This window comes from Hemiscyllium ocellatum, chromosome 30 (genome assembly GCF_020745735.1).
Source record: "Hemiscyllium ocellatum isolate sHemOce1 chromosome 30, sHemOce1.pat.X.cur, whole genome shotgun sequence".
Classification (NCBI taxonomy): Eukaryota; Metazoa; Chordata; class Chondrichthyes; order Orectolobiformes; family Hemiscylliidae; genus Hemiscyllium; species Hemiscyllium ocellatum.
In genome coordinates, this window is record NC_083430.1 from 45,728,393 (window position 1) to 45,753,955 (window position 25,563).

The 25,563-nt window shown below is 40.8% G+C and overlaps 1 protein-coding gene across 3 annotated transcripts; it reads left to right on the forward strand.

Moving 5' to 3' along the window:
* Window positions 1-4,339: 4,339 nt before the first annotated feature.
* LOC132829781 (transmembrane protein 200A-like) lies at window positions 4,340-24,987 on the forward strand. 3 transcript variants are annotated; one of them, XM_060847144.1, is made up of 2 exons: window positions 4,340-4,554; window positions 19,935-24,987. In XM_060847144.1, exon 2 carries the CDS (start codon window positions 19,954-19,956, stop codon window positions 21,262-21,264), a length of 1,311 nt encoding a protein of 436 aa, XP_060703127.1. In that variant the 5' UTR covers window positions 4,340-4,554; window positions 19,935-19,953; the 3' UTR covers window positions 21,265-24,987. The 3 variants fall into 3 exon arrangements, with proteins under 3 accessions (XP_060703127.1, XP_060703128.1, XP_060703129.1); XM_060847145.1 differs by lacking the exon at window positions 4,340-4,554 and adding an exon at window positions 5,200-5,631; XM_060847146.1 differs by lacking the exon at window positions 4,340-4,554 and adding an exon at window positions 18,471-18,671.
* The last annotated feature ends 576 nt before the right edge of the window (window positions 24,988-25,563 follow it).

The window sequence follows — 25,563 nt, forward strand, 5'->3', positions numbered from 1 at the left end:
ATTAAAAACACCTCGATGAGTTATGCATTGCATACTGTAGCAGGCACATACTGCAGCCGTAGTGGGGCCAGTTATGGAAACATTGAATGTTTCTGGTGATGAATGAGCACCTATTCAAAATGTTTTGAGTTCACCAATGAAAGACCTGTCATTTAGGTGAGGTCAAGACATCAGAATTGTACCTCTGAAACCCTCAGCAGACAGCAGATTAGGGACAACAGAGCACTAAGTTGCAAAATAATGATGCTGCTACAGTACTGTAGGGTAATTAGCTCCTGATATGCAACCTCATTTACTCAATAGTACCAGTAAAATATTTTTTAAAAATTTACCAATTACAATTCTTTTCATCCACACTTGCTCTTTCATCTGTCTTATTTGCACATGGTGCAAGCTGCTATCATTACACAGTATTAATTATTTGTACATCAGTGGTGCTGGCACAAATCAATGGCTTCCTGTCTTCAGAAGCAGCCTACACTGAGAACGTGTCCCAGCTCATGTCTAAAATGAGAGTACCCATTGCACTGAGATTTGGACTTGTGAAATGTGAAAGCACTTTAAGAGTAAGTTAAAAAAAAACCCCACCTTGAGTTTTACTATGAGCCTCTTATCAATCAAATGGGAAACAGAATTGGCAGGAGCCTTGGAAGTGAGGAAATCCTGCCAGAGAATACTCTGTCAAAAAGATGAAACCCAAAAAATTTTAGGTAAAGAAAAACTCTTGTTCTTTAAAAAGTTATTAAATTATTTTTTTTAAAAAATCCATCCACATGATGTGGATGTCACTGGGAAGGCCACAGTATTTATGGCCTTTGGAAAAGTATTGAACTGCTGCAGATCCTGTACTGTAGACACTCTAACAGCTGTTTGGTGGGTGCCGTAAGATGTGTGCACAACTATAGTGATGTGTGACTTAGAGGGAAACTGCATAAGTTGGTGTTCCCAATGCATCGGTTGCCTTCAGCTTCAAGGCGGTAAAAGGTCACAAGTTTGGATGATGTCAAAGAATTTCTTATAACAGTTACTGTATTAAAAGTTGTTTTGATGTAATCAAATTAATCAGTGTTTTGAATGGCATATAGCTACAGGACAGAAATCTTTTCTGATCAGCAAAATAATTGTTTTTATTGCTTATGGTTAGTATTGGAAGAAGCTTAATGCAAACAAATTCATAATGCTTTCTGGCATTTAGCTGTTGTATTAAAAATTTAATACAATCAAATTAATTTTTTTAATGGAGAAAGCTATTTTATGTTAACTTGAAAAGAGTTCTTTGAAGAAAGTTAAAAATCACACAACACCAGGTTATAGTCCAACAGGTTTATTTGGAAGCACTAGCTTTTGGAGCACTGCTCTTCATCAGGTGGCTATGGAGCTCTTTGAAGAAGACATTTACCTGCTGTAACCATGATTTTAGTGTCTCTGTTAAGAGTGATGATGGTAGGAATTCTAAGCACTTCACATAGACTGGCCTGAGTTCCTTTTGAAGCACTATTCCTTTTGTTCAACACCGTAATCTAAAAAAGCTCGAACAAAGCTTTCCTTTTGATCTCCCCTACAATGTATCTCAGAAGACCAGCCAATGCACTAATGTGACAATGTATGATTTTACACATCAGCAATAGTTGAGATCTCAGTGACATTGCTAATTTAGTGGCAAATTCGGATAGCTTTATATTTTAGGATAAAGTTCAGCAGGAATTTGGTGCTTCAGGTTTGAACTATTTAGATAACAAAGAAAGAAATCTAATATTTCATCAGTCTGTTTTGGATTTTAACTCAGACTACTGAGGTGAATGAGCAATGTTTCTCATTCTGCATAATTTTACAGTTTCAGTTGAGGTCATGTAAAGTTTTTCTGCTTAATTTGTATATTTTCTAAATATTCATTGTTAACTGCTGTAACAATGGCACTCCCTGGTTCTGAAATTATTTCCAACTTGATTAGACAATGTGGACCCTCCCTCCAATGACAAAATATTATATGGCCTTAAAAATGCAATTTGTTTTAAGCTAACATTGCTTGCATTGCTAACAATCCCGATTGTAGAATCAGTCAACAAAGCCACAGGAAATTGTCTGATCTATAATTCAACTCTTGCATTTACCATATGTCCATTACGTTCCACATGCCAAACTTTGTGACTGAGCAACATTGTACCCATCTATTGGGATACTTACTGCCAATTAATTAGATTAGATTCCCTACAGTGTGGAAACAGGCCCTTTGGCCCAACTAGTCCACACTGACCCTTCGAAGAGTAACCCACCTAGACTCATTCCCCCTAACTAATGCACCTAACTCTAAAGGCAATTTAGCATGGCCAATTCACCTAACCTGCACATCTTTGGACTGTGGGAGGAAACTAGAGCACCCAGAGGAAACCCACGCAGACACGGGGAGAATATGCAAACTCCACACAGACAGTCGCCCGAGGCTGGAATCGAACCCAGGTCCCTGGCGCTGTGAGGCAGCAGCGCTAACCACTGAGCCACCGTGCCGACCCATAGCTTTGATTTATAATGATCCTGAGAAGTCCCTCGGGATGTATTACTCCCTCGGGGTCATTCTTTTTAACTCCTCTGCCCAAAGGCAGTACTGTCTCTAAGCAAGAGCATGGAGTCAGGTTGTAAATCTGTTGGAATGGGGATTGAATGTTGTGCTTTGGCGCCAATCGTACATCCAACTTGGCCATCCAGCCAATCAGCTTCGCACCAAGTTGCTGTGGCAACATATACTTTCGCTTGCAACCTTACAATCTTGAGCAATGAATGGTATGAGGATGTGATGGTAGAGGTTCCACTTCCTTCCCATCACACAGCTGACCAGGAACCTCTCCCATTCTCACCACCTGTCATTGGCATTTATTACTTGAAGAGGGATGTAAGTGGCAGTTCAGAGGAAGTTCACTTTGATTGATTCCAGAGATAGAGCGCTTTATCTTGAGGAGAGCGATTGAACGGTTTAGGCTTATGCTTGAGTTTAGAAGAATGAGAGACGTCTGTTTGTAGCATATAACGCGAGAAAGGGGATTGACAAAGTAGATTCAAGAGGATGTTTCTCTTGTGTGGCAATCTGGAATGAGAAGCAATAGTTTTAGGATAAGGGGTAGCAGATTTAAAACAGAGATTACTTCTAAGGGCTGTGAATCTGTGGAATTCATTACCAAGGAATGTGGTGGACACAGAGACATTGAGTAAATTTTAGGAGGAGAAAGATAAAATTTAAATTAGTAATGCATTGAAGGGTTACGTGGAATAGGCAGCATAGTGGAGTTGAGATTAGCCATGGTTGTGTTGAGTGGTGGAGCAGCCTGGAGGGGTTAAATGGCCTACTTCTGGTTCTTCCGATCTGACAGGATATCAAATAGTCTGATCCTGTTACCAATGCTCCCTCCTTGACCAGCAGTGGGGGCTTGAACCCAAAGCCTCTGGCCTCAGAGACAGATTACACACTTCATTACAAGACCTCCCACAGGAACCACGTAAATATAAAACGTTGTGGCTGTCTTGCGATGCCCCATTTGCAACTATGGCAGCGACCAAACGCGGGAAGTTCTGGAGAAACTCAGCAGGTCGGCGAAAAGAGAAAACGGAGTGAATAGTCGAGCTTGATTATAACCCTTCTTCAGGAGCAGCGACCAGTTTGCTCACAAGTTTCACACAACCCTCGTCCAGGTCAGCAACGCCACGGGAGATTCACCAGCATTCAAACACAAACATTACAATTCAGTGATACAGTATTCTTTATAAAATGGGAAATAATCACTTGTAATGCAACGGTAGGAATTGATATTTGGAACTATTTGTAATCTGTATATTGTATAGATTACAAGGAATGATTGCATAATCGGACAGTTTATTTCCCTCACTTGTGGGAAGCACCGAGAAGCTAACTACTTCAGTTGTTAAAGATACCACAGTTTAAATAAATCTGACCAAATTTAAGTGAAATGGGAAATAATGTTGCAGGAAGTGGGCAGTATTGCCGATCGTGTAACGCCCGGTCTCACGGGAGGGGTTAATATCTGGGATCGTGCAAAAAGATTACGCCAGTGCTGTAGAAGCAATCTCTGATAGACAAGTCGGCCAATGCAAAGTGGGGAAGGAATGTACAAAGCAGGAGTGTGCTGGAAATGCATGATTGACTTGATCTGGCGTTACCCAATGAAGCAGAGAAGGACAACTTGGGACGCGTTGACGCCGCGCTGTAATGTTGCCTGTGAAAAACGGGCGTGTAGGATATTGGGAGGGGAAGGAAAGTGGGATGGAGCAGGAGGGAGGGATCCAGAGCGGAGGCGGCACCTCCAACCCTTGACTCTCTTTGTCCCCTGTTCCTGTTTCAGTTTCCTGTCTTGTTCACTTCCCTCCGCAGGGACACTTTCTTTTGTGTTCGAGTGTCGTTACTTCTTGAAACAAAACCCTCTGCGGTACGCATGGAAACTACAAGGAATAATGTGTTACCAGCAGCGACACAGAGAAGTGGGGAGCTCCGGGATCGGCATCAATCCCGGGAGACATGAGAGATTAATTTTTATTTCAACAGGCAAGGTAAGAATCCACCCCCAATTCGAGTCTGTTTTGTGGCGTGAATTTGACAAAACAGTCGCTTCACGCTGTGAAAGTGAAGTTTATTGAAGGAGCCTGAAAAATAATTTGCTTTAATCTCTCAGAAACACAGTGGCCCAGCTGCTTCCACTGTTGCCGACAGAAAGTTTATGGTTGCAATTTTAATTTAAAGCAACTTTAACAGAAGTGAAAGGACAGGAATCCAACGTGACCCTTCATCAATGGTGCACTTTAGACTAACAAATAAATTATTTAATTCCTATTGATTAAAGAGGAATTATTTGGAAATGCCTTAAATGTAGATCACTTAAGTTCAAAGTGGACTTTGAATGACAAATAAAAACCGCTATGAAACCCAAACATATAATTGTATCTTAAAGCTGGTCCGAGTCATTATTGTTTCATCTCAGGTACCTAGGGTCAAAGTGTGGCCTAGTTTTTATCATCTCGAGCTTTCAGCCTCATTTCATCTTGATTTAGTTTGTTCTTTATTTTATCAATTTTATTGCAAACATCTCCCTTCTCTGTGTCGCTGCTGGTAACACATTATTCCTTGTAGTTTCCATGCGTACAGCAGAGGGTTTTGTTTTAAGCAGTAACGACACTCGAACACAAAAGAAAACCTCCCTGCGGAGGGAAGTGAACAAGACAGGAAACTGAAACGGCAACAGGGGATAAACAGTCAAGGGTTGGAGGTGCCGCCTCCGCTCTGGATCCCTCCCTTCTCTCCCTCCTGCTCCATCCCTCTGTCCTTCCCCTTGCAATATCCTACACGCCCGTTTGAATTTTCAGTCGCTCTTCGAAAGACCAAATTTGTCATTTTAAATGCTGTTTCATCTCCCATATCTTCAATGTACTGGAACAAGACAAACCTTGTTCTCTATCCCGTTTTCCTCTGTACAATCTTAGACCTACCGCACAATTGGTGTCACCTAAGCATTTTCTGTGAATTATTTTCAATCTGTACTCCTTCAGTTTTGACATTGTCATTTTTCTTCTCGAAAAACTATACATTTAAGACCAAGAAAGTGCATGGGATGGGGAGCCACAAAATAACAGGTGGGTTTAAAACTGGGAAGGAACATTGTGGATTTATAGAAGTTCAAAAAAAAGAGAAAATAGTGAGATCTGAGAGTGACAAATTATGGTGGTTTCTAAATTAGGATGTTAAGAGAAAATTTCCAAAGGTCGTTAGGTTATCTAATTATGTCCTTCAGAACTAGGTCTGAACAAAGATCACTGACAGGAAATGTTAACTCTGTTTCTTTCACCCCAGATGCTGCCAGACCCACTTCTTTTACATTTCTAACATCTGCAGTTCTTTGTTTTATTGTAGTACCTACTGTAGTCTCCTTGTGCCTTGCAGATGGGAGACATGCTTTGGGAGACAGAAGCTGAGTTATTCATTGCACAATATTTTTATGTTTAATCCAGTTCAGTTTTTGATCTTTGGTAACTCCAGGAAGCAGGGAATTCAGTTCTGCTAAAGCCTTTGAATGTTAAAAGATGATGGTTAGATTGTCTCTTGTTGGAGATTGTCATTGACAGACACTTGTGAGCTTCAGATGATACTTAGTGCCACTTGTTAGCCCAAGCTTCAATGTCTTCTGGGCCTTGTTGTCAATTGCTCCAGTATTTGAGGTGTTGTGAATAGTGCTAAACATTGTGTAATCGTCAGCGAACATCCCCACTTCTGAATTGAATGTGGGAAAGGACATTACTGAAGCAGCTGAAGAACTCCAAACCCTGGCAACTTCTTATTCCATTGATCTCCTGGAACTGAGATAATTAATCTTCAACAACCATGACCATCTTGTTTTGTGCTTTAAAATGTATTGCTGGAAAAGCGCAGCAGGTCAGGCCGCATCAAAGGAACAGGAGATTCGACGTTTCGGGCATAAGCTCTTCTTCAGGAAGAAGCCCTTCTTCTTATGCCTTGAAGAAGGGCTTATGCCCGAAACGTCGATTCTTCTGCTATTTGATGCTGCCTGACCTGCTGCGCTTTTCCAGCAACACTTTTTTCAGCTCTGATCTCCAGTATCTGGAGTCCTCACTTTCTCCATCTTGTTTTGTGTTAGGTTTGACTCCAACCAGTAGAGGCTTTCTTTTCCTAGTTTTCTAAACACCTTGATGCCACATTCAATCAAACCTGCCTTGATTTCAAATGCAGTCACTTTCACCTTTATCTCTGATGTTCAGCTCTTTTGTCCATGTTTGGGGAAAGGAGCTGAACGGTCCTGCAGAACCCAAACTGAACACCACTGAGCAAGTGGTTTTTGGACATACCTTCTGACATTTGGCTGAGAGTAGAAATGGGGATAATTGGCTGGGTTGGATTTGTCCTTTTTGTGCACAGCACATATGTGGACAATTTTCCACGTTGTGGGGGACATGTCTGTTGTAACGGTACTGGAGCAGCTTTGGCTTAGGGGATTTTGTTATAGCCTTTGCAATATCAAAGTCTTCAATTGTTTCCTAATATCATTGGAGTGAGTCAGATCGGTTGAAGACTGGCACCAATGTTGTTGTGGACCTCAGTAGTAGGAGCTTAAAAATGTGTTGCTGGAAAAGCGCAGCAGGTCAGGCAGCATCAAAGGAACAGGAGAATCGATGTTTCGGTTACAAGCCCTTCTTCAGGAAGGAGGAGGGTGTGCCAAGCAGGCTAAGATAAAAGGTAGGGAGGAGGGACTTGGGGGAGGGGTGCTGGGAATATGATAGGTGGAAGGAGGTTAAGGTGAGGGTGATAGGCCGGAGAGGGGGTGGGGGCGGAGAGGTTGGGAAGAAGATTGCAGGTCAAGAAGGCGGTGCTGAGTCTGAGGGTTGGGACTGAGAGAAGGTGGGGGGAGGGGAAATGAGAAAGCTGGAGAAATCTGCATTCATCCCTTGTTAGAGGGTTCCTAGGCGGAAGATGTGGCGCTTTTCCTCTAGGCGTCATGCTGCCATGGTCTGGCAATGGAGGAGGCCAAGGATCTGCATGTCCTTGGTGGAGTGGGAGGGGGAGTTAGTGTTCAGCCACGGGGCGGTTGGGTTGGTTGGTGCGGGTATCCCAGAGGTGTTCCCTGAAACTTTCCACAAGTAGGCGGCCTGTCTCCCAATGTATGGATATCCGTCAGAAATTCACCTGCACCTTCACACACATCATTTACTGCATCCGCTGCACCCAATGTGGCCTCCTAAACATTGGGGAGACAGGCCGCCTACTTGTGGAACATTTCAGAGAACACCTCTGGGACACCCACACCAACCAACCCAACCACCCCGTGGCTGAATACTTTAACTCCCCCTCCCACTCCACCAAGGACATGCAGGTCCTTGGCCTCCTCCATCGCCAGACCATGGCATCACGACGCCTGGAGGAAGAGTGCCTCATTTTCTGCCTAGGAACCCTCCAACTACAAGGGATGAATGCAGATTTCTCCAGCTTTCTCATTTTCCCTCTCCCCAACCCTCAGACTCAGCATCGCCTTCTTGACCTGCAATCTTTTTCCCAACCTCCCACCCCCACCTCCTGTCTGGCCTATCACCCTCACCTTAACCTCCTTCCATCTATAGTATTCCCAGCGTCCCTCCCTCAAGTCCCTCCTCCCTACCTTTTATCTTAGCCTGCTTAGCATTCCTGAAGAAGGGCTTATGCCCGAAACATCGAGTCTCCTGTTCCTTTGATGCTACCTGACCTGCTGCGCTTTTCCAGCTAAACATGTTTAAGCTCTGATCTCCAGCATATGCAGCCCTCACTTTCTCCTCAGTAGTAGAAGGTCTGGAGTCCAAGTTGAAGTCTTCCAGGACAACTCTTCTTGACTCTACGCCACTGTGCCCCCACATCCTGTGTGTCTGTCCTGCCAATGTGACAGGAAAAGGATGTATATATCTACAGATCTGTCACGTCTGATTTTGTGAATGCAACTGTGTCAGGCTGTTGCTTGACTAGTTTGTGGAACAGTTCTTCCAACTTATGCAAAAGTCTCCAGATATTGGTTAGGAAAACTTGGTCAGGGCTGTTTTTGCCATTGACCTAGACTGGTCAATGACAATGCCAGGTCATCTGTCCATTTTAATTCCCTTGTTTAGACTTTGTAGCAATTACAACTAAATAGCTTCTGGAGCAGTGTAGCATCAACCACATTGCTAAGGGCCTGGAGTCACATGTAGGACAGACCAGCTAAGGATGGCAGATTTCATCCCTTAGGGATATTCGTGAACCAGATGGATTTTGGTTTTTGGTCACTGGCCTTTTTCTTCATTCCAGACAAATATTTAATGCAAATTTCACCATCTGCCATGGTGGGACTCAAGACCCTGTCCCCGAACATTAGCCTGAAGTTCTGTATGACTTGGCTAGCAACAATACCACCACACCACTGCCTCCTGACACTGTTCATACAAAAATCAGTGTAGAACCTGTCCCAAAGGCTGCATGATCAATGTAACTTTTCAAACCTGTTGATTAAGTGTCAATGCATATCAGACAGAGGCTGGTAAATGATATTGATACTCTGATTAGTTGAATTCTTTAGCAGGACACACTCAAGGCATTGATTGGCCTCGTCATTCTTATGTCCTACACTAAGGGCTTTGGTCTTTACCTAATGTGTAGTTTTTGACAAAGTTAAACTAATTCTATTAATTAAATTTTCTATTTTAAATTACGCATAAGAGCTGGAAGAAGGAAGTCTGCCATGTGTTCAAGCTGTTTCACCATCCAATGAAACCATGTCTCATCTCCTACCCCACTTCTGATTTCTTTGTGTCTACAAATCAGTTAATCTCAACCATTGAGCATCTAAAGTCCCCTGGTAGAGAGTTATGAAGATGAACAGTCTCTTAGTGAAGAGGTTTCTCCTTATCTCAATCCTCGATGGCCTACTGCTCACCATTGTTAAAGATCAGAGGTTAAGAATTGCTAGATAAATAGGATCTAGTCATGAATCTTTCTGGTCAGTGTTTCATTTCTAGTTCACAATTCACAAACTCCCATGAAACTGATTACTTGTTTCCTATGTACTCAGTTCTCATCCAATTAACCATAGTTAACATACAACCATTGCCTACTTGCTAATTCCATTTGGTTTCAGGCATCCTTGAGAGATTCTATAAGATATTAACAACCATGAGATTGTGACCTTTAATTCTGAAAAATCCTTCTAGTGTCTTTGTCACGAAGCCCTTTAAAAAATGATTCAATGAGATCAGCTCCTTTCTCTAAACCCTAGAGAACATAGGCCCACTCAATTTCAATTCCTCTTCATTAGACAACTCAAAGTCTTTGATTGCATTTAGTTCTTCTAGCTCATCCAGAACTGATGCTCCAAATGTAACACAGAATGAAAATGTCTGAAATAAACCTGAAACCAGGTAGGGGATTGACATTCTCATTTCAAGGAGCTGTCTATCAGTGTGAAGCTTTGTTACGAACACAAAATGGGTAATGTTTTTCCAATTAATGCAGTGTAACTTGAGTCTGGATTTTCACCCCTGAATGTAGTGAGCTTATTGCACTCTCTTGGGGGGGAAAAAGGTGCCCAAATGGCAGCATTTTTATGCTGGGGTTGGGGGTAAGAAAGGCAACGATTGCTGGATGGATTTGAGCCCCTGCCCCAGATGCAGATTGGTGGAGTGCCAGCGTTTGGTCCCTCCGTGATTTCATGTCCTCCACCTGATCATAGTTCATTATAGCTAACGTTAATTTTTCTCCCTCCCATCCACCTCAATGCCCCTAATGTAAAATACTCAGGTACCACGCTGAGCTGAAGTAAAACAAAGTTCTGAATATTTATTACAACCTTTTTTTTTAAAAAGCAATATTCATTCTTGAAAGCCTCTTCAACGCATTTAGAGTCAGAGTCCTACAGACCCTTCAGCTCAACTCATCCATGCCGACCATGTTTCTTAAACTGAACTAGTCCCATTTGCCTGCGTTTGGCCCATATTCCTCAAAATCTTCCCTATCCTTGTACCTGTCCAAATGTCTTTTAAATGTTGTAATTGTACCCACCTCTATCACTTCCTCTGGCAGCTTCACCCTCTGTGTGAAAAAATTGCCCCTCAGATCCTTTTAAATCTTTTCTAACCCACCTTAAACCTATGCCCTTGAGTTTTGGACTCACCTACCTTGGGGAAAAGACTTTGGCTATTCACCTTACGTATGCTCCCTCTTGATTTTATAAATCTCTAAAGGTCACCCTTAAGCCTCTTATGCTCCAGGGGAAAGGTGTCCCACCCTCTCCTATAACTCCAACCCGTCAGTCTTCGTTGCATCCTTGTAAATCTTGTTTGCATCCTTTCCAGTTTAATAACAGCCTTCCTATAGCAGGGCAACCAGAATTGGACATAGTACTCCAAATGTGGCCTTATCAATGTCTTATACAGCTGTAACATGATGCACCAACTCCTGTACTCAATGCTCTGACTGAAGCCAATTGTGCCAAACACCTTCTTCACTAAACTCTTCAGAAAAACTAACGTGTTCATGATCATGTATCAAAGATAGCTAATCCTTTAATAACCTCTGCGAACCATCAGTCAAACTGTAAACATGCACACCTACCCTGTAGAAAAGCAAGGTTATGCAAGTTAGATGAATATTAATAATTATATAATGATAGCGCTTAGAGTTATGTCAACAAATAGCTAATTAAATTGCCAGAGTAGATTTATTTTAATTGACAGGTACTGGCAGGATTTTTAAAAAATTCAATTAAAGGACAAGGGATTTAAGCAACAATAATTTGACAAATCTACATGCATTTTTGCTCTTCAAGAACATTTATGTCTACTGTAAAAGTTTGCATCTTGTACACTTCAGGGTAGGCCCTTGTTACAATTTCTCTCCATCCTCCAAACCATCAGTGAAAATGGTTTCCAGGATGTGAATTTTGTATCCGGGTTCCATCTGCTATTTTGCATGTCCACAGCTATTGTGCATCTCCACAATAGTTGAGCAGTGTGAGACTGTGCTGAAGCTGAAACTGAATCATTGCCAAAACAACTTTTATTAAAGTAAATATGAAAAGTTCTTGGATAATCTGTACATTAACTTTAAACATTTACTTGTCAGATTGTCCTGATGGAGTTTTTTTAACAATGTTTCACTGGCACTCATGGTAAACAGGCACACAAGCATGACTTGTCTAATCCCATATTGAGACCATTATAGAGTACGGATACAATTGAGTGCTGTTAACTTGGCATCACTGTAAATCTAGAGGATGCAAGACTGATTATCATTACAGTTTGGATCAGGCCGATGGAACAGCACACTCCTTGCTCTTTTAGCATCTTGTCTTGGGTGAAATAAGCTTGGGCATCTTGTTTTTGGTTCCTAATTCCTACATTTTTATAACTTCTGATTAAAACAGAAAAAAAATGCATTTAGAAAGGGCTTGTCTTAACTATTGGATGTCTCAAAGCACTTTGCAGCCAGTGAGAATTACTGCTGTTTAGTCACTGGTGTTATATGGAAAATGCACCATTCTTGACTGAGTAAAGTCCTCAAGGCACTTCAGAGTGGCAGTCATCAAACAAAAGTTGACACTGAGTTGATGCAGAAAGATATGAGGATAGGTGACTTTTGGTCAGTAAATAGTCTATAATTTATCCAAAATATCTTTCAAACTGACCACAAAGATTGTTGGTGTGAAGAACCAAACTTTCACACAATTGTAGGAAGGGTTGCTGTTCTGAGGCCAGGCACAGCAGGAGCTTCTAATCATCTCTCCACAAAGTGTGAGTGAACTAGGTGCAGAACACAGAAAGTACTTCATTTTACTTCATTGCTGTAAAATCTAGAAATAAATGCTTGAATGATCTCACTTTTAACCTAGAAAGATTAAACAAAGTCAAATAAAATATCCCTTGTATCAGTGGAGCAGCCTAATCAATAATGTCTCTTATCAGAAAGCTTGGCTCAGAGTAGATTCCAGGTTGTGCAGTAATGATCATTCTCTCATGATCTGCAAACATTGTCTACATGTAGCTTAACCTTGGGTCACAAAGGCTGCTAATATCTCTGAGCTTCTCTTTTCCTCTGTTATACTGAGTACAAATGGAATTAGGGTTAAGAAAGAATATGGATATTTTTAGTAAATAAAAGGAGGAAATGAAATTATTATTCTTATTTTCTTAACTACTTACCAACATGCCTGTTTTCATAGCCAAGAGCAGCCAAAATGATAACACATTGTGGAGTGTGCAGGAGGATTTTCAGCAGATGCCTGACTCCATAGGAATCAAAACAAAAATAGTTCAGCTTCCTGTTTTCTTGTGAGAAAGCAAGTCTGGGACAGTGCAGCCTCTGTAAACAGTACTTTACATATTGATGCCATTGACATCACCAACTTGCAAAGTACCACCGTTATTTTAGTTGGCATGTTGCAAATGAAACGTGGTATAGATTAGGATATTTTGACAGACGTAAGCAACAAAAGCTTTGTTATTCATATAACATTCCTTTCTGAATATTTAATTTACCCATTATCTGGGTAACAAATCCTTAGGTTGTATGAAAAGCAAGTTTATGGTGTTTAAAATTAATTGGCTACTGGGTTGTCCAATGCTATACATTGTAGTTAATATTCTTTCAACTTTGATATTAACTGTTCTTGCAAGCTGGAAATAAAGGATCCCATGGCATTATTTCAGAAAAAAGCAGGGGAGTTTTCCCCAGTGGCCTGGTCAATATCTATCTCTCAATCAACATCACAAAAACAGATGGTATGGTCATTATCATATTCCTGCTTCTAGGAGTTTGCTGAGTGTGTATTGGCAGCTGTATTACATGTTACAGCTGTTCAAAAGTACTTCAATGGCTATAAATTACTTTGGTATGTCTGATGGTTGTGAAGGGTACTATAGAAATGTAAGTCTTTTATGAATTGCTCCAACATAGTATTTCACATGAGCAGTCAAGAAGACTTACAGACTTCAGCTGAGGATAATGGACAGAAGATAAATGGGCCCAGTTTAAAATCATATTGTCATTTTTAAAATGTTGATTGTAAGCTCCTATGCAATATCTTAATTGGAAACAATCTTGAGCAACTTGACCTTCATGATATGCTTTTACTAGTAATATTTCTGTATCTCCACTGACTGGAGAGATTAGTTCTGGTTTCTTCCTTTATCAATTAGCAATTTGGAGCATAACGTTCAAGAAGCCAGATTTAGACAAGTGAATATCATTTAGAGGGTTGAGGGACTTGGTGAGTTTTCAGAGATGTGGAGTAAGACCATGGAAGGATTTGCAAAGGAGAGCAGAAGCCAATGTTGCTGCACAAGCACAGAGTGAATGGGTGTGAGCTAAAACCCAACAGAGGCAACAGCATTTGGAATGACCTCAAGATTATAGAGGGTAGAATGTGGGATGCCTTGAAAAAGTTTCCTAAATAGGAGTGGGTAGCAAGAGGGAGAATTGAAGAGAGTCTATCCTGGTCAACAAGACGCTGTTGGTGCCTGTGAGGAGGCAGTGGGAAGTGGAATGCCCATGAAGCTCGAGTCAGTGAAACAGAAGCTTTTCAATGGAAAGTGGGCCACTTGCCAACCCTTCAGCACTCTCGTCTTGTACAGTATAAATGTTGTTTCCCTTTGCATTGATGTTCTTGCAAGTTGTCCTGATAAATGTATGAGGAAAAGATTTGACAAATGTCATTTTTCTCAGCATTATACCAATGCTGACTCTTTGAATAATTAATACTGGAAGTTTTCTTTGGATAAAGCACCTAATGTATTTACTTACAAGAAACTGGAATTATAAAAAACAGAATTTATTTCATAGTATAGAGTACAATATTGCACACAAATATAATAAACAGACTAGGTAATTGATTAATTGTTCTTTGCAAAACACAGTTTTCATTCTCAGCCTGAGAGATTTCGTTCTGTCTTTGGTAAAATAGCGTGTTCTTTCAATTTGAAATCTGATGTCTTTAATATAAAACTTGTGTTACAATGTGTTGTGCCCAGGCAGATCCCAGAAATCCTGAATGTTGGGCTCATTTATGGCAAAATCCCAAAAGTTTTCTATTGACTTGTAGGCAATATTGACAATTCTGTTAGTAAAAAAGATTTGTATTCAAACTGCCAACAATAATTTGCCTATAATTGATCTCACTAACCTTCAGTAACTCCCTTCACTTAGCCCCAGGCTTTTACACTATTTTTAATCAGATTGAAGTACTTAAATATTGAAGCACCATTATAATCAGAATATCCAAGCATGAGATTCAATGTATGATATTTGAAGCAAAAGAAGATGCAGTATTTTATTTTTAAATTATTAATCAAACTTTTCCTTCACCATAAACCAAAACCTCTATTAAAAGGTTGGTTAATATGATCAGTGTAACTTGGGTTGTAAAAGGAATATGAAACAAAATGATAGAATACTTCTTGCTGTTTTATATGAGCATTGATGGTGTGAAAATGTTCTCCCGGCCATCAGCTGTGATACATTTTCCCTTAAGAGACGTGCTTCTATTCCTGAAAGGAATACTCTTTTGACTAAACTCATTTAGATGCAATGCATCTGTCACAAAATGAAGAATGTTATTAATATTTCAAAGGAAACAATTTTTTTTATTTAGAATGGCTGGCAAATGACACCTGGTGTCTCACCATCTGGTGACCTCAGAAAATGAAATTGCTTTGTAAAACTCTAGCTTTCTATGAAACACTGTAATCCAACAGATGATGTTCATCTGGGTCTGCCAAAGGGTGCCCAGCTGTCCCAGATTTTTAAAAAATCACGGTGATATTTACTTATAATAATATAACTAATTACTGTTCACTTCAACAAATTCAGAATTGTTATTTTTTTTATTATCTGAAAGATTAAAGACTTTTTCGGAAAAAAAACATAGCCGGTTACTAAACTAACTGATGCTAAGACACAGTTACTTCCTTGCTAAGTTGATTTCATTGGCACTTAAATGATGTCTCTTATCAGGCTGTGTCTTGATGTAACCATTCTCTAGGTCAATATGTAATGTTGTAGTCCATTATGGAATGGTTTGATGTATTTTAACTGTAACAACATAAAGGTCAAGGATGAGGAAAGGTTAACTGGTTCTCAATATCTCTCTCTACAAATTCATGTCTTTCTTTTTAAAGCAATTTTCATAACCATGAGATGCATAAAGCCCTTTGGAAGTGGAGTCAACTGTTGTAGTGTAGCAGCTAATATCCAGCAAGCTCCCACAGACAACACTGTGAGAATGATCAGATTGTCCATTTTTGTGACACTGATGGATGGATGAATATTAGCCAGGGCAATTTTGCTGTTCTTTTTCAAATGAACACCCGCATTCACCCAAACCGGCAGATTGGAAGAATCTTTCTCCTCCAACAGCACAGCACTCTCTCAGTACTACACTGAAGCTTTGGTCAGTTCTATACTATCAAGTAAATTCTGTATTTTATATTCCCAGTTGATTGTAAGTAAATATATTAGAGGTTTGCCTCATAAAAGCTTCAGTATTAATTATTTAAAGTCAGAATTGGTACATTGTTGAGAAAAATGACAAATTTCTCAAAACTTTTCCTCATACACTCATCAGGACAACTTGCAAGAAAACCAATGCAAAGGGAAAACAATGTTTATTCTGGACAAGAGGAGAGTGCTGAATAGCTGGCAATTCACTCAGTTCTGATGTTTGTGTACCACCTGGAATGAGAGCTGAAGTTGGAATCTTGTGATTCAAAGGCAAGACTAATACTAACTCAGCTTGGCTTCCCCTGAAATTGACTTGTATGCCCTGTAAAGTGTAAATACTCTCAGCCTCCTATACCACAAAGTAAGTCAGGTGAGGTGTCCATGTTTGACTTTGATCTTAAGACCCCATCCCCACTTGGGGCGGAGTCATTGCTACTGTCCGTATACCTGAATTCTTTTAAAAGGTTTGGGGATTTTCTGGATTTTATGTCACCTTTTTCATGTAACTGAATACCTCAACCAAAACTGATTAGTTGGTCCTTCTATGGTAGAAGTTGGTACTTCTATTTCTTCCAAGAATAACAATTTAAAATTCATCTCCAAATGAATTTTATAATTTGTGCTTATGATCTTTTGTTTGTGATGAGGAGGTGCCGGTGTCAGATTGGGGTGGACAAAGTTAAAAATCGTACAACAACAGGTTATAGTCCAACAGGTTTATTTGGAAGCGCTAGTGTTTGGATTGCTGCTTGATCAGGTAGCTAGTGGGGCAGGATCGTAAGGCACAGAATTTATAGCACAAGATCATAGTGTCGTGCAACTGATATGGTATATTGAATAAACTTAGATTGCTGTTAAGTGTTTCATCTTTTAGAATGGGTTGCAGGTTTTGATTCATTAATATGTAATTCCCAGAACTACTTTCAAGTCACATTCCTGAGATAATTTAAGGTTTTCTTTAAAAAAGTGACATCTCAGTTCAGGCAATGCATTAAAAGCTGAGAGGTTAGAGCGTCTGTATTCCAATCTTGAGTCAGACTTGGTTCTACTTCTAAAGTAGGAATTTATAAAATGTTACATGGATTGACTGCCTGCAGGTTGTGTGCTTCTTAAGCAAAATAGAATGTATCTGCAAATACAATTCTGCAAATGCTAATTCACCCCATAAACATACGTGTGTGTGTGTGTGTGTGTGTGTGTGTGTGTGTGTGTGAGAGAGAGAGAGAGAGAGAGGTTTGATTTAACTTGAATCATTCTAAAATAACATTCTGGATACATATTTCTAACAATTAAAATAAAAAATACTCAAGCTCAACTAAGTTGCCCATTGAAAAATGCTGTGAGTTTTCTCATTGCGGGTATTACTCTAACTTACCTGCATCATTTGCCTCATACATGTGAGGTACGTGTCATCATCAAAATGTGTTGAGAAACAGGTATTTATTTCAGTGCAAGGGTTGTGCCCCATTGTTCATTTTGATTTTTTTTTAATCGTGCACTCTTTTAGTTGCTGTGAATTTTAAATTTTCTATCCTAGTCACTACCCTCTCCTGCATAAGAAGATGACTTGTTGTTGAGGTGCAGTTACACAGAAACTGCCCATCTCAGATATGGAGGTGTTTAGTTGTGTGTTTGAAATTAGTTAATAAAAAAGAAGCTTTAAAGGGTCTACTCTTGTGTCAGTGTGTTTGACCAAGATTAGCGAGACATTCAGCTTCTTGCTGTTTGCAGGACATTGCTCTTTGCTCAGCATAACTGCAGTGTCCACCTACAACACTAGTCACACTTCAAAGCAATTAACTGAATGTAAAGCATTTTGAGGGAAACACAGTAAGGCATGATGCATGAATCCCATGAAGATGCTGTGTATTTAGAAATCCTCCTTCTCTTGGGGGACACCATCCCCAAATTTTTCATCCATTGTGCACCCCATTTGCAGAGCACAAATAGAACATTTATCCAGTAACTTCGAAATTAGGACAAATAGTGAAATTTTATTGCAAGGATTTTTTTGGGTATAAAAGTCTGCATTGGATTCCTAACACATCTGCAATCATTTTTCCCCCCACACAGAAACTAATTGCAGTCATTATTAATGGTTATTTTGGCTGCTCTATTGTTATGAAGGCTGTTCTTTTAACTTTTGATCATGATATATTTATTTTCTGTTCTCCCTTGCAGCCAGGGAAGTCAAATAATCAAGCTTAAAGTGCAACTGTTGAACATATTGGGAATTTTAATTTTCTAGTACAGTGCAAATACTTTCTGAAATACTAACAAGGGTAACCATTAGCAACCATTTCCAGAACATCTCCTGCTGTTGGTGTATTTTACTATTCATAAAATTCATAGAATCCCTACAGTGTGGAAACAGGCTATTTGGCCCAATAAATCCATACCAACCCTCCGAAGAGTATCCCAGCCAGACCTATTCCCCTACCTATTATCCTATATTTACTATACACCACTGAACACTATGGGCAATTTACAATGGCCAATCCACCCAACCTGCACATCTTTAGATTGTGGAAGGAAATCGAAGCACCACGAGGAAACCCACGCAGTCATGGGGAGAATGTGCAAACTCCACACAGGCAGTTACCCGAGGCGGAAATCGAACCCAGGTCCCTGGGGCTGTTGAGGCAGCAGTGCTAAACACTGAAAAGCTTTATTGGTTAGTTAATTTGTTTTTAATGCACAGCTTCCCGAAAAGGACAAATAGTTTTTATTATTTGCATTTATAGAATGAAAAAAAAGTTTTGCATTTTGTTATATCTGAACGACATCAACTTGAGCTAATTACTAATTAATATCAGTCACTGGAGTTGTTCTGCTTGCTGATCTCCCACTTTGCACTCTTTGTAAACTTAAACTGATCTAAAACTCTGCTGATAACTGAACATAGACCATAGAACTGCTCATCCATCACCATTTGTCTTTGTTGAGCTGTATTGGCTCCCAGTCCATCAATCCATTCATTTTACAAATTCTCATCATTTAAAAACACATTCCGATATGGCGTCATGTCTTTCTACCTCATAGAATATCACTACTGTGGAAGCAGGCAACTTTGGCCCATTGAGTCCACACCGAGCCTCTGAAAAGCATGCCTCCCTGACCCCTGCACCCTATCCCCATAACTCTGCATTTCCCGTGATTAATCTGACTAGCCAGCACACCCCTGGACACTATGGGCAATTTAGCACAGCCAGTCCACTGAACCTGCACATCTTGGATAGTGTGAGGAAACCAGAGCCCCCAAAGGAAACCTGCAAAAATATGGGGAAAATGTGCAAACTCAGCACAAGCAGTTGCCTGAGGGTGGAATCAAACCTGTGTTCTGGCACTGTGAGTCAGCAGTGTTAACTACTGAGCCACCATGCTGTCCAAACCATAGAAATGTAATTGTATTTTCCAGCACGCTCGCTATATTGATTTAACAGGCAAATTTCTTTTTTCTATTCACCTCCCTCTGTGGTTGGGAATTCCACAGATTCATATCTTCTGAGTGAAGAAATTTCTCCCTATATCTGTAATAAATTATCAACCTCTTATCCTGTGACCATGTTCTTCGCTTCTAGAAACCCCTGCCAAGAGAAACCACCTTTCACCACATGCTTCCAGCCCCTTCTCTACTCTTCTGATATTAAACTGTTTGCCAAGCATAACTGAAAGAACTGCAGATGCTGGAAGTCAGAAACAAAAACAGAAATTGCTGGAAAAGCTCAGCAGGTCTGGCAGCATCTGTGGAGAGAAATTATTAATAATTGTTAAACATTAATAATACCATATTTGAGGAAGAAGGATCTTGCTTCAACCTTATAAAGTGAAAATTTTACACAAGAAATGATACTTTACTTGTAAATGAACATGCTTTCTGAAAAGGAACGTTTATTTTTCTGTTTTAATATAAGTTTCCTCTTTTTTTTATTTTAAGTGGAATTAAAACCATCAACATGACAACCACAGAAGATCCAGCTACAAAGAGCCAGGAAAGGTTTCGTTGCCAACCAGATGTTCCTTTACCTTCTAAAGAACCCCGGGCAAAATCTAGACCCAGAGACAATAAAAGACCTAAAGGAAAAATTAACATGCGTTCTCCTTCTGGGCTTTTCATTATCTTAGGGCTCTTTATCGTCATGGTGGGGATCGCTATAGCAGTTGTCGGCTACTGGCCACATAAGCATAATTCTCGAGTGTCAGCGAATCACAAAGGTACAAACTCTAGTGAGACCCAACGTGCAAGAGTAAGGCTTCAGTCTCAACTTGGGCTAAAGCATGAGAAGCTGAAGTTGATTGGCCCACTGATTATGGGATTTGGGTTGTTCATATTCATCTGTGCAAACACAGTACTACATGAAAACCGAGACAGAGAAACCAAACTTTTAGCACAAAGGAATATTTATTCTATGGCTGGCCAAGCTTGCAATGGAGAGAATAAAGAGCCAAAACCGATGCAACTAGGTCCCAGTCCTATCTCCACAGACACCAGTTTTCAGTATTTGGAACAGTGCTGTGCTAGTGAAAAAGCCAGCAGGGCAAACCTAGGTCAAGCAGAGATATGGACCAATTGTCGCATGTCTGTTAAACAGAAGATGACTGCCCAACTGCTGCATCATAAAAGGCCTTCTCCTTCTATCTCTCTTCATAGTGTCCAGTCAGACTCCTGCAACTCCAGTGAAAGAAACCTCAATGTTCCCTTGAACTGCGGCATTGACTCCCTGGTTTCCACATCTGTAATATTACCAGTTATTAAACTGAACAATTGCATCATTGATACTCCTGTTACTACTACAGTGATAGAAGGTGTTGAATTAGACCGGAAAATGGTCATGGTTTCCACTGAAGACATAAGCCAGCTGCAGAGTTATGGTTACATTCGGTCCGGTAGTATCCACAGTGCTGATGATGCTCCCCGGTTTGTGGACATGGACTATTCCTTGCCTGAAAAGTCATTCTCCAGCAGGTTCATTGGAAAATTGTTGTCTCAAGGCATCGCCAGGAAAGTGTATGGTTCAGACATGCAGCTACACACAACGTGTGCTTACTCCAAATCATTTGACCTTGGGAAGGATGCGAGGCAGCTCAGTGAGCACCAAGTTGAGCAAAAACACAGGAGTTGGCCACGTTTAGATTGCAGTTCTATTAAAAAGTATCTGAGACTGGAAAACCGAGAAGACTCTGTGGACCAGTTACTTGAACAGATTGAGCGTGAGTATGCCACTGAGGAACAAAACATTCAGGAACTCAGCACCCCAAAGGAATGAAAGAAATAAAGACTTTTTGTAAATTAGAAATGTACTGTTCTTATAAAATATATTCTTCAGGTAGCCAGTTCCATGAAACCACTTTGATTGTGGACAGTTGAAAACATTCTCAGCTGACAGAAAGTTAATGTCCCTTTTTTGGTGATAGTTGTAATTATGCCGCCTTTTATTTGATTGGTAATAAGGGGTCTGTGTATTTCTACAGACTTTAAGGTTCAGGGAAACCATTGGTCCCTCACAGATACAATTTGTATCTGTTGGAGGGATTCAAATGATTAGATTAGATTTCCTACGGTATGGAAACAGGCCCTTCGGCCCAACACATCCACACTGACCCTTCGAAGAGTAACCCACCCAGACCTATTCCCTTACTCCCTATATTTACCCCAACTAATGCAACTATCACTATGGGCAATTTAGCATGGCCAATTCACCTAAGCTGCACATCTTTGGATTGTGGGAGGAAACCGGAACACCTGGAGGAAACCCACACAGACATTGGGAGAATGTGCAAATTCCACACAGACAGTCGCCACTGTGCCGCCCCTTTGCTAAGGCTTTCCAGAAAATAACTCTCCTACTTATAGCACAACAGAATAAAGTTTGTCTGACCCTCAATCTCAAATTAGGAGACTTGATTCCGAGTGTGTGTTCCTTAAAACTGGTATATGAAGGAAAGGTAGTGAATGTCTGGAGTTTGGAGGCTAGATCACTGAAGAGGTAGGTCGATTTTTGAAATACGAGGTTGATAGCTGTGAGAAGCTCACATGAAAGAGGAGTTGAGGTGTAGGGCAGAATGATCCTATTGAAGAGGACAGGTTTTTGAAGAGCTGAATGGCTTCTTCCTGTTCCTATTTCTTATGTTCGCATTGTAGTAGGACCTCTTTCCCAGTGAATCTTGCTCCTATCTTCATATGATTGTCTCTGGAATGGGCTAACGTAATCTCCTTCCCATTAGTTCTTGGTAACATTTCCACATGGATAGCACCGGCTCCCATTTCATGCTGCCGACCTGTCCCTGTGCCCAGCTCCTTTGATTCTTAAAATGTTGACTTTCCCCAGCTGCAAGGGGCAGTGGTTAGATTGTCTCTTATTAGACATGGTCATTGTCTAGCATTTGTTACTTTCCACTGGTCAGTCTGAGCCTGGATATTGTCCAGATCTTGTTGTATTTGAACATGGAATCTTCAGTATCTGAGGAGTTGCAAATGGTGCTGAATGTTGTGTAATCATCAGTGAACACCCCCACTGCTGACCTTATGATGGAGGGAAGGTCATTGATGAAGCAGCTGATGATGGTTGGGCTTAGAAAATTACCATGAGGGACTCCTGCAGAGATGTGCTGGAGCTGAGATGACTGATCTCCATTAACCACAGCCATCTTCCTATGTGCCAGGTATGACTTCAACCACTGGAGTTTGCTCCCAATACCTATTGCTTCCAGTTTTGCGAGGGCAACTTGATGCCACACTCTATCAAGTGTGGCCTTGATGTCAAGGGTTGTCACTCTCCCCTGCATTCAGGAATTCAGCTCTTTTGTCCATGTTTGAACCAAGGCTGTAATGAGCTCAGGAGATGAGTGGCCCTGGGCATCACTGAGCAGTTTGATCGCACTGTTGATGACACCTTCCATCACCTTACTGATGATCAGCAGTAGACAGATGATGCAATAATTGGCTGGGACATACCTGGACAATTTTCCACATTACTGGGTAGATGCTGGTGTTGTAACAGTATTGGAAGGAGCTTGGCTAAAGGAGTGGCAAGTTCGGGAGCAAAAGTCTTCAGTACTATTATTAGAATGTTGTCAAAGCCCATAGCCTTTGCAAGATTCAGTGCCTCCAATCATTTTCTGATATCACATGGAGTGAATTGAATTGTCTGAAGACTGGTATCTGTCATGCTAGGGACTACCAGAAGAGGCCAAGATGGATCATCCATTCAGCATTTCTGCCTGAAGGTTGTTGTAAATGCTTCAGCCTCATCTTTTACACTTACATGTTGGGCTCTGCCACAACAGAGGATTTGTGCAGTGTCCTCCGCTAGTGAGTTGTTTAATCATCTACCACCATTCAGATGTGGCAGCACTGCAGAGCTTACATCTGATCCGTTGGTTGTGGGATCACTTAGTTCTGGCTATCACTTGCTGCTTATGCGAGTAGTCCTGTTGGTGGCTTTACCAGGGTAACACCTAATCTTTAGGTATGCCTAGTGGTGTTCCTGGCATGCCCTCCTGCACACTCCATTGAACCAGGGTCGAACACTTGGATTGAGAGTAATGGTTGAGTGTGGGATGTGCTGGGCCATGAGGCTACAGATTGTGCTTGAATACAATTCTACTCATGATGACGACCCACAGTGCCTCCTGGATGCCCAGTCTTGATCTGTTCAAAGTCGGTCCCATTTAGCACAGTGATAGTGCCACACAACACAATGGAGAGTATTTTCAGTGCACAGCTGAGACTTTGTCTCCACAAGGATTGTGCAATGGTCACTCTTACCAATGCTGTCATAGACAGATGCATCTGCAGCCAGCAGATTGGTGCAGATGAGGTCAAGAATGGTTTTCCTTCATAGTTCATTGTGAACATATTGGTGATTTATATTTTTCCTTCTCTTACTATATTGTTGAGTGGTAATTGGATGTTGCCATTATACTGGAATGCACCATGAGGACTTGCATATTTTAATTTCCAGATTTTTCCAGTTTTCCATCAAGTAATTGTCTTTTTATATCGTCTTATGATCCTCAGCTTAGTGTAGAGGGACATGATTTCTGGGATAGTACATAGCCAGTCATTTGGCTTAAAAAAAATAGACACTTTGGGTGACTATCAGTGTGGAGTTTGCACATTGTCCACATGGTTGCGTTGGTTTTTTCCAGGTCCTCTCGTTCCCTCCCATAGTCCAAAGATGCACAGGTTATGTGGAGTAGCCATGGGCAGGATGCTTTTCAGATTGGTTCAGACTTGATGGGCCAAATGGCCTCTTTCTTCACTGAAGAGATTCTATGATTCTGAGTAGATAGAGAGAGAAACTATTTCTGTGATTGTGTGACTCTATCTTTTGAACAATCACAGTCATGATGTTTAAAACAATAAACAAAATCCTTCTGTAATGTACTGGAAAATGAGCTTGATTCTGTATCCAATCAGGTAGACTACCTCAACTGAATCTGTTGGTTACTTAATGCAGCTAGGGCACAGTTCAAAATAACATCCACTTTTTTAAACAAATTCCAGCAGTTTGACCTAACATCTGGTAGGAGTCTATAATGATCACTGCTTCAAATTAGTGCCAAATGAATATTGTTTGGGCCGAGAGTGGGGGCGGGGGGGAGTGAATAAGATTGTGTTTTGTTTTGTACTATATTGCCTTTGAAAGACCAGACTTTGAAACTCTGAGAATTGATTAAAGTTTTAGTTACAGGCGTGCATCACTCCAGTCTTCTGTTAGCTTCTCAACATCTTGTTGCTATATGCTACACCATAGTGAAGCTGACAGTAAGTAACAGGCCTCAGTATTTGTAACTTGTTTATATGTAACAACATTACTCTTATTCTCATCTAATAAAAGTAGGAGCGAGAGATGAATTATAGCAAGGAATTTATTATTTCTGAAGACTTGGTCCACATTGTCACTTCCTTTGGAACAAAATTATGTTAATTATAATTGTGGCACCCATTTAAGTGTAGGGGTGTATTGTGGAGTAATCACATCATTGCTGAAAATGAGTTGCTGGAAAAGCGCAGCAGGTCAGGCAGCATCCAAGGAACAGGAAATTCGACGATTCGGGCATAAGCCCTTCAGGAATGAGGAAAGTGTGTCCAGCAGGTTTTCCTCATTCCTGAAGAAGGGCTTATGTCCGAAACGTTGAATTTCCTGTTGCTTGGATGCTACCTGACCTGCTGCGCTTTTCCAGCAACACATTTTCAGCTCTGATCTCCAGCATCTGCAGACCTCACTTTCTCCTATTCACAACATTCCAAATCACACTCTTTGCATATATGCATTGAAACTCCTGTCGGGTTTTGGCTGCCATCTCACTGTGAACCTGCTGATTGATGGGCCAAAGGAACTTGCTGAGAAAATGCTTTAAGCTACAGGCTTTCTTCTTTTCCCCTGCCCTTCTTAGTATCCACTGTGGCCCCAGTCCCCATGTACTTCCTGGGGATCCTGAACCCCAGATACTTCAGCTGAGGTTTCTGACTTATGCAATGTGTAACCCACACTCCCAATTCTGTCTCCTCCCCAAGATGAAATCAGTGCAACTTCTCTGATTTCAACTCCCCTGTTGAG